Consider the following 10,000-nt stretch of genomic DNA (forward strand, 5'->3'; position numbering starts at 1 on the left):
ATATATATATATATATATATATATATATATATATATATATATATATGAAACATTGTGAGTATATTTTTTGTAATCCAGTCTAGGGTCCCTATATATATATATATATATATATATATATATATATATATATATATATATATATATATATATATATATATATATATATATATATATATATATATATATATATATATATATATATATATATATTTATTTATTTATTTATTTATTTATTTATTTATTTATTTTATTTATTTATTTTTATTTTTTTCCACACTCACATCCATCCATTTTCTTCCACTTATCCGGGGCCGGGTCGCAGGGGCAGCAGTCTAGGCAGGGACTCCCATACTTCCCGCACCCCAGACACGTCTTCCAGCTCCTCCGGTGGGATCCCAAGGTGTTCCCAGGCCAGGCCAGAGCTCATGACCATAGGTGAGGGTAGGAACGTAGATTGACCGCTAAATCAAGAGCTTTGCCCTTCGACTTGGCTCCTTCTTTACCACAATTGACCAATACAGTGACCGCATCACTGCAGACGCTGCACCGATCCGTCTGTCAATCTCACGCTCCATCCCTCCCTCACTCATGAACAAGACCTGAGATACTTAAACTCACCACCCACCCGGAGAGGCCAAGCCACCTTTTCCCGGTCGAGAACCACAACCTCAGATTTGGAGGAGCTGATTCTCATCCCAGCCGCTTCACACTCGGCTGCAAACCACCCCAATGCCTGCTGCAGGTCCTGGCTTGATGAAGCCATCAGGACAACATCATCTGCGAACAGTAGAGATGGGACCCTGTGGGTCCCAAACCGGACCCCTCCAGCCCCTGGCTGTGCCTAGAAATTCTATTCATAAAAATAATGAACAGAACTGGTGACAAAGGGCAGCCCTGGCGGAGTCCAACATGCACCGGGAACAGGTTTGACTTACTGCCAGCAATGCGAACACAGCTCCTGCTCCGGTCATACAGGGACCGGACAGCCCTTAGCAAAGAGCCCCAGAACCCATACTCCTGGACCACCCCCCAAAAGACACCATGAGTGACATGGTTAAATGCCTTCTCCAGATCCACAAAACACATGGACTGGTTGGGCAAACTCCCATGAGCCCTCAAGGACCCAATAGAGAGTATAGAGCTGGTTCAGTGTTCCACGACCAGGACAAAAACCACACTGCTCCTCCTGAATCTGAGGTTCGACTATCGGTCGTATTCTCCTCTCCAGTACCCTGGAATAGACCTTACCAGGAAGGCTGAGGAGTGTGATTCCCCTGTAAATGGAACACACCCTCCCGTCCCCCTTCTTAAACAGAGGGACCACCACCCCGGTCTTCCAGTCCAGAGGTACTGTCCCCGACTGCCACGCGATGTTGTAGAGACGTGTCAGCCAAGACAGCCCCACAACATCCAGAGACTTAAGGTACTTAGGACGGATCTCATCCACCCCCGGAGCCTTGCCACCGAGGAGCTTGTCAACCACCTTGGTGACTTCAGCCAGGGTGATGGATGAGTCCGCCTTCGGGTCCCCAGTCTCTGCGTCCTCCTCAGAAGACGTGACGGTGGGATCGAGGAGATCCTCAAAGTATTCCTTCCACCACCCGACAACATCCCCAGTCGAGGTCAGCAGCTGTCCACCCGCACTGTAAACAGTGTTGGTGAAGTACTGTTCCCCCTCCTGGTTTGCCTATATATATATATATATATATATATATATATATATATATATATATATATATATATATATATATATATATATATATATATATATATATATATATATATATATATATATGTAGCTGAGATCCCCACTGCTTCATTTGTGTTTCATTTTATTGAGTCTGTACTACCATGTTCTGCTATGACTTAGCTTAAAATAAAGATTAACTAATAGCATTTATTATAAAAAAATATTATAAATTATTATAAAATTAATGTATTTTTATCCTCCCATTGCCAGCAAATAGTGGGTTCAGACATGGCAGATCTGCTGGTCCAGGGCTCTCGGGGGGCTGGCAGTGGTCAGTCAGACTCGGCCTCTCTCATAGACTTCAGTGAGGGCTCCATGACTGAAGCTCCACCCTCTGACGGAGAGGACGACCTTCTGACAGGACACTGCAGCTCTGAGAGTGCACAAAGAGCGCTGAGGAGTTATACACAGCTACTGCTGGCTGGGAGAAAGAAGGTCAACCACACAACTATGGCACTATGGCTATTTGTATTAAAGCATTGTTTCTTTTCTCAAGATAATTATACATAAAATAATAATAATAATAATAATAATAATAATAATAATAACAACACATACATACATACATACATACATACAAAATAATAAATACATTATTATTGAATTAAAAATGTATACAATATTACAAAGTGGTTTTTTTCTCGTTTTAAGCATGAACTAATACATAAAAATAAACTATATATAATTTTTAAGATTCTTAAAAAAATGGAAAAAAAGCATTTACCCAAACTCTTTGCTTATAAATTCTATGTGCATACAATGTATGAAAGTAAATACATAACAAAAAGAATCTCTGATGTGCTTTCCAGGAAGCATTGGAGTCTGCAATGAGCAGTGGTCTGTGGGGACATGCTCTGTTTCTGGCGAGCAAAATGGACAACAGGTCCTACGTCACTGTACTGAACAGGTGAGACACGCAACAGCTGCTAAAAGTCATTGTATAAGTGATTATGAGCAGCCATTTTTGTAGAAATTCCTTTTGACTAAACTTAGATGTTACGATGTGCGGTTATACAAGTAGCATTCTTAGTTCACTTGTATAAGATGCATCTGATCAACTTAGCTGTTTTGAAGCCAAGGTTTCTACTTGCATTATGAAAAAAGATTAGAGGTGCAAAAAGGATCCGCCCAAGGATCTATTAACTTTACGGGATATGTTTACAAAAATGTGACTTGTGTTTCACACAGGAAGAAACATGAGAACGGTCTTGAAGTGTTCTCACGACGTGTCCCAAAATAAAATAAAATGTGTCCAACTAGGACTTTGAACATCACCTCTAACCTTTAGGCTTTCACCGTCTGTGTGCGTCAGTATCAATCATGAGTCCCTTTATTAAAAAAATTAATAGATTTTTCAAACATATTCAAACCACATGGCTTATTCTGACACAACTTGAAATGGATAGCTGGGCTTGGAACTAGTACAAAACGTAACCGTTTTTAGTGGTTAAGTGGTAACTAGTTAAAATTTTTTGGAGTGCTCCAAAGATATTCCTTGTTACATTAGGCATCCCAAGCATCTTTATTAGTCACCGAAATTAGTTTATAAGAGGCCAGTCTTTTTTAATACTCCTTAGACTTGTAGTGTTTGATTGGATCCAGGTAGATTTTGTGGTGTGGTTAGAAATCAACAGATATTTTCTCTAATATTAATTATCATGTTGAATCATTCATGGAATTTCTTTCCTTTGACCCTAAAAATGATTGGAGCCAGATCTACTAACTTCATAGACTAACATGTTTTGTTTTCAGTTTGGTGTTGTTCAGGCACTGTCTAAAAGTTGCATCTATAAATTTCAAATTGAGGGTTGGAAATACAAGTGTTGAAATCAGTACTTAAAGTGATAGTATATAACTTTTTGTAGGTCGAAAGTCATCTGCTTAATTCCATGAAAATAGAAAGTTAAATCCATACTTCAAAACATTTTCCATCAAGATAGATCAATTGCATGCCGTACCTTGGAATATTATAGCCAAAGGAACAACATTTCCATGGAAACAAGCAGAAGGACGTTCTCCTCTAAATAAGAGTTTTATGGAGATGCAAGCCCCCTCACAGTAAGGATGTTTTTCTTTGTTTTTCAGCGCAATAAAACCACCCACAATGAAAAAAACATGCTTTTATTTTAGTATAGGAAGAGAAGAGGATATAGCCATAAATGTATGTAATAAATCTGTCATAAAAATAATATTATCTTTAATACCCTAGTTACAATTTAATGAGAGACACTGAGGTCATTCAAAAATTCTACACTGTAAGTTATATGGGCCAAAACCGTGCCCTAAGCTTTTAATGACTTATAACACTTATCTCACTGTATCATCTAAGTGTCATTTTAGTATTGATCATTGAACCCTGGGTCTATTTTAGCCCTAGTTAGACATAGCACTAACATAATCCTATCATGTTCTTGTATCAGATGTTGTGAGTTTCCTTTTAGCTGTCCACTGGGAAAAAAGGAATAGTGATTGTGATGGACTTAGAGGATGACAACTGGGTCTTTTTAATTTGATACAATGCTGAGTATCTTGGCTGTTACTGAGCATTTAAAACAGTTGTTGCAATGTGTTTTTTGGCAGGTTTACAGGACAGCTCACAGCCAATGACCCACTTCAGACCCTCTTCCAGCTGCTGTCTGGGAGGGTCCCTGCTGTAGCCACGGTAATGAAACACCAATCATGCACATAGCTTGCCAGGGATCCACAATACACACTGGTTTGACAGTTGGATTAGCCAATCAGGGACACACATGGTCAGTCCGTATCAAGACAAATATGGCTGCTTACAAGGAAAAATCAATGAGTGAAGCATTAAACTCTGTTAATGAGGTGAGAGAAATTTTCCTTGTACATGATAGATGACCAATGAGCTTTCATTTCACATGTGCAAGAGAAAAAAGAAAACACATCTACAACCACAAACATCTCAAAATATCTAACCACACATACTTTCACAAATTCTATACAAGATACTATACTATATACTACACAGGACCTATATTACACACATTTTGATCTGTTATAATAGTTTATCCTCATCAAAAACATACCTGGAGGTTCATTCACAAATATTTAACACACAAATGCTGCATATTTAGGCTGTGTTCTTCTCTCAAACCATAAACACTGTGTCCCACTTTGTGATGTCATCAAGTGGTAATACAGAAAGTGCTCCACTGTGTTTTCTAAGTCTGTACATATTCACTTGATATCATTTGAAAATTTGCAGCCATGGAATTTCTAAACTGTGAAGCTACAAAAAAAAAGAAAAAAATATCACTGGGGACAGAAAAACATTACAGGTTTCTGCAGAATCAGAGTGAAGCACTAAACTTAATGAAGTGAAATTTTATTTGTAAATGATAGGTGACTGATGAGCTCCTTCGTTTCACGTGTGCAACTGAAAAAATAAATCTGATTGAATGGTCATGTTTGGTTCTGGCTCAAGACATGATGGAGGGTGTGGGGACCAGACTGATATCCAGCTGCATAAACAATACAGAGATATATCATTGTGGATTTGCCAGGCAAGCACCTAGGAGAGGCTGACTGTTTTAAGTCTGGATAGAGCGAATGCTGAGTTTTAGTAACACTGTAATTAATTGCCCTCCACAAAAAAAACTGGCACAAATTCTAGAACGTAAACACAGTTGATTACATGAACGGAACGGAACGGAAAATAAGCAATGTTAGTTATGTTAGAAAAAATGTACTTTTTGTGATCAAACTAAAATGTATTAAATAAAAGGTCTTTCTCAAGCTTTTATACAGTCTGACATTGTCTCTGAACCATCCTGTGTTTTATCTAGTTCTGTGGCAGTGAGAGGTGGGGTGACTGGAGGCCTCACCTGGCTGTGATCCTCTCCAATGACACTTCCAACTCTGCTGTCAAACAGAGGTCCATCGCCACCATGGGAGACACTCTGGGTATGTATTCTGGTCATTTATATGTGCCATCCATGTAATGTATTGTCACTATGTACCATTTACTATTTGGAAAACTTTTTTTTTTACTTTTACTAGTTAAATTATACAGTATATTACAGCTGTACTCTTCCATGACTTAAGATTTTGACTATTTTGATAGTTATTGATTAAATCTATCCCTGTGTCCACCAGCCTCCAGAGGACTTTTACACTCGGCTCATGTGTGCTACCTGACTGCCGGGCTGCCCTTTGGAGGCTTCACTCAGAAGGATCAGAGGCTGGTGCTCCTCGGCAGCAGTCACAGGTGGGACCAGGCTCAAGATATGACTAATTGTTATGGAAGTTTGCTGCTTTTTGTTTGTTTTTTAATTTATTTTATTTTCACTATGTTTCATAATTTTTCATGATTATGTAAATATCTAGCTGCCTAATTTTGCAGGCAGTCATTTAAAGACTTTGCCACAAACTCTGCCATCCAGTGCACCGAGTTGTATGAGTACTGCCAGAATCTTGGAGGGAAATACTTCTCCATACCATCTTTTCAGGTACAAATATGCCTTTGTCACAAAAAAAGTCAAAAATTTAAAAAAAGATATCATAAAATTACAAAGGAAAATTTGAGAATAACTTAATTTTTGGTCCATCTTCAGGTGTATAAGTTTCTGTATGCAACCCGGCTGTTGGACTGTGGACTCTCCTCTCAGGCCTTTCATTACTGTGAGATGGTGGGACAGGCCATCCTCCGGCAGAACGCACCGATGTTTGTGCTTACCGATCTACTTTTGAAGGTACAATGCAAGCCTTAAACAGTTGTAATTGTTTATTGAAGAAAAAAATATCATGAAAAAGACACAAAAAGTACATCATTGTACACCCACCTCATCTCCACATTTCATTAAAGTTTTATGTCATTGAACAACACATGATTTTTTTACAATGTTTATATTTTTCTGACCCAGAAGCTCTCCCAATCATTTAAAAAAAATATTGATTGGGCATGCATTTCAAATTGAAATGGATTAGATAATATGCTAACAATATCAGATCATTAAATAAAATATATTGTATAAAATTATCAAACATATGATCAAACATATTATAAACTGTAAGAACTAGCCATCAGTTTTGTGAGTATTATTATTATGATTACAGAGATGTATTCATGAATGATTCGGTGCTTTGTTTTTTAGTTGTCAGACAGGCTCAGACATTCTGAGGTGAGTGAGGCTGGGCTGAGTGGAGCAGAACAGGAGCCAGGTTGGATGACACAACTGCACTTAAGGCATCAGCGCTTACAGGTAAATGAAAGCAGCCTATTTATTCAATATATGTATGTTTATTATGTAAGGCTACAGTATGAATGGTTTCTTTGTTATTCTTTACAGACTGGCACTTGCAGCTTCTGTGAAATAAGCCAGGAACCTTCAGCAACTACAGGTAAGTCTCACCATTACTTGTACACAACAACTAAGGAACCATCATAACATATCATATTAGCCTAGATTTGAATAAATACACAAAAACAATATTTTTCATTTTTGGGCTGACCTGAAATGGATCATGGTCTATATGGCTTTTTTCAGTAAATTGAACAAGAAGAGTTTTGATATTGCAGCATCACAGTATAAACAAAAATGTTACATCATGATGATGTTTGTATTAACACAGGAGACTCCAGCTCTGTGCAGAGTCCAGAACCTGAGCTGCTTTACTACAGAGACACTGATGAAATCTTTGCGAATGACGTTTTAGGTGGAAACCAACAAGTCGCCCCAACAGACTGCAGTGGAGTTTATGAATGGTACGACATATCAGCATTGTATAATAATGTCTTCTAGCATGGGAGTTTCAATATTTTCTATATTTGTTTTACTACAGTTTGATTTCCTATCTGTCTCCAGGCCACAGAACTCTCCCACAGTTCCAGCTCCTGTTACACATGATCCCCCAGTGGCCAGTGCAGCAGTGGGCCAAGACTTCACTTATTATCACACTAATACTGGTGTGTTGCACTCTGCAGGCACCTGTCCTTCAGGTCAGTGTTCCAAGACTGCCTATAAGTATATATATATATATCTCAATGTGACCTTCCTGTCATAAATAAAGCATTAAATAAAAGAAGATAGTTATTATTGAATTGAATATTTGTTTTATTATTACAGGAGCTGTACCACTTTCTGAATCTACCACAGTAAGACATTTCCTTGCATTTACAGTAATATCTGTAATATGATCATGTTTTTCCATTTTTCATTGAAAAGGTATACTTTTTTTGTATAAAAAATCATCTCCACTAGAACACGAAAAATTAATCAAGATAAATAATAGTATTTTTGTGTTTTATTTAGATAACCAGTCCAGTGATGGTCCCAGGGCATCAAACATATCCTGAAATACAGCAAAGACCATCTATGACCCATAGTAGCTCTGAGCACAGCAGTCCTCCTAAACAGGCAAGTTCCTGTTAATGAGTGAAATCAAAATGTGCCAATATTTCTTTGATTGGTGCATTTTATTAACTTGATATTTGTCAACAGGCTAGCACATCAGGAGGATGGTTCAGTGGTTGGTTTAAGTCATCACCCAAAGACAACCACCAGGAGACCTCAGAACCAGCGAGCCCCTCTCAAACAGTATGACATTCATATTTTTATTTTTTTTTATTTCGTCCTATCAACTTTAAACATACACAGTTTTCCAATTCACCAGCTAGGTACTCCTCACCAGGAACCAAGTATTCTACAAGCCCAAGTGACATTGAACAGCACAACAGAGCATGCACCTGTTTGAACTGTGTGCTTTGCTCCTCTGACCCTAATATCTCCTCACGAAGGCTTTTAACCACATCTCAAAATATCTAACCACACATACAATTCACAAATACTTTTTAAAGGGCCTATATTATGCAAATTTTGGATCTGTTAATATTAAGTAGTAATAGTGTACCCATATCAAAAATATACCTGGAGTTTCATTCACAAAACACAAATATTGTGTTCTTCCCTCAAACTAAAAACACTCTGTTCCACCTTGTAATGGCATCGAGTGCTCCATGTGGCTTTTCAACTCTATACACCTTCACCAGAATCATTTGAAAATTTGCAGCCCTGGAATTACTAAACTTTCTGTGGCAAACTCTACTGAACCAAAGTTTTTTTTTTGTTTTTTTGTTTTTTTTGGTTTCTTTTTTAAATGCAACAACTTAAAGCTACTGTAGTGTAGAGTAAATTAATTCAAATGAGGCCAGAAAAAGCTGTTAACTTTAAAATGACCACTTAATGACATCACTAGGTGGAAGGATTACTCAAACATTTGTGGATAAAGCGAAACAGAACTCCGGGTATGTTTTTGATAAGGTAACAACATTCTAATATTGCTAAAAGCTTACAAGATTTTGGATAATATAGGATTTGTAAATCTGTATATTTTTGTTTCATTAGTTTTCCACCCCAGAAGTCTCTCCGCCTCCCCCACCAACCATGTTCTCACCACAGCCCTCCACGACAGCAGGGATCAATCCATTTTCAAGGAAAGCTGGTGAGCAACAATGTGTTAATATTAAAATAATCTTTGCAATTAATTTGTTTTATACCAGTGAAAAATCGTGGACATGGACCACTTGTTCTAGGAGACTTCAGGGGTTAGCGGTTTCTCCTCTATGGTGGTACAGTGCCATTAACACATTACTGAGCTGGAATCCGGTTTCATAAGAAGCATGGCAAACACTTTATATTTCCTTCTAGTGGAAACTCACACATATAGTTCTGACATGTGTGGAACTAATTTGCGGGTTGTTGAGTCATATTCTGAACAGTTATTACTACATCTGTTACAAACTACAGCAAATATATGTTTTGACAAAGGGATATATAGTCTTATATTTCTTTCTAACAAATGTATTAAAAAAAAGAACTTATGAATCTAGTCATTTTTCATCGTTAGTCAGCAAATTTAACAGAAATTATTTGTATGTTTTTTTTTTCTTTTGTGCTTTGCCTAGGAACCAGTCACACAATACATTTAATACATTAAAGAAGCACCATGTAACTTTTTTGGTGGAGGGTCTCCATGGAGATGTTTCTGCTTTGCCAGTTATTTAAGTTTAATGCCACGGTATGGCATTAAACTTAGATAAATAACTCCACAGAGGCGGCTTACTGGCAAGATCTAATGAGAAGCGATTCCACTTAGTAAGAAGGCTGAATAGATATGTTTAAGCCAAAAGAAGACAAAACAATCAGATCTCCATGGAGACAAGTAAGTGGCAGGCCCTCAACCTGAAAAGTTACGCATTGCACCTTTAATAAATGCAAGACTTATGTT

General features: G+C 37.7%; 1 protein-coding gene across 1 annotated transcript in view; it reads left to right on the top strand.

Moving 5' to 3' along the window:
- Positions 1 to 1,965: 1,965 nt before the first annotated feature.
- sec16b (SEC16 homolog B, endoplasmic reticulum export factor) overlaps positions 1,966 to 10,000 on the top strand; it is a 10,073-nt gene continuing 2,038 nt past the window's right edge. The window contains exons 1-15 of the mRNA XM_055221379.1: positions 1,966 to 2,185; positions 2,560 to 2,657; positions 4,331 to 4,412; positions 5,560 to 5,677; positions 5,870 to 5,981; positions 6,117 to 6,222; positions 6,328 to 6,465; positions 6,868 to 6,975; positions 7,063 to 7,114; positions 7,346 to 7,478; positions 7,579 to 7,712; positions 7,840 to 7,868; positions 8,026 to 8,138; positions 8,223 to 8,310; positions 9,118 to 9,214. Coding sequence (XP_055077354.1) covers positions 1,979 to 2,185; positions 2,560 to 2,657; positions 4,331 to 4,412; positions 5,560 to 5,677; positions 5,870 to 5,981; positions 6,117 to 6,222; positions 6,328 to 6,465; positions 6,868 to 6,975; positions 7,063 to 7,114; positions 7,346 to 7,478; positions 7,579 to 7,712; positions 7,840 to 7,868; positions 8,026 to 8,138; positions 8,223 to 8,310; positions 9,118 to 9,214 — 1,615 coding nt within the window. The 5' untranslated portion in view covers positions 1,966 to 1,978. The remainder of the gene's footprint in view (positions 2,186 to 2,559; positions 2,658 to 4,330; positions 4,413 to 5,559; positions 5,678 to 5,869; positions 5,982 to 6,116; positions 6,223 to 6,327; positions 6,466 to 6,867; positions 6,976 to 7,062; positions 7,115 to 7,345; positions 7,479 to 7,578; positions 7,713 to 7,839; positions 7,869 to 8,025; positions 8,139 to 8,222; positions 8,311 to 9,117; positions 9,215 to 10,000) is intronic.

The sequence above is a fragment of the Periophthalmus magnuspinnatus genome, chromosome 4 (assembly GCF_009829125.3).
Source record: "Periophthalmus magnuspinnatus isolate fPerMag1 chromosome 4, fPerMag1.2.pri, whole genome shotgun sequence".
Lineage (NCBI taxonomy): Eukaryota > Metazoa > Chordata > Actinopteri > Gobiiformes > Gobiidae > Periophthalmus > Periophthalmus magnuspinnatus.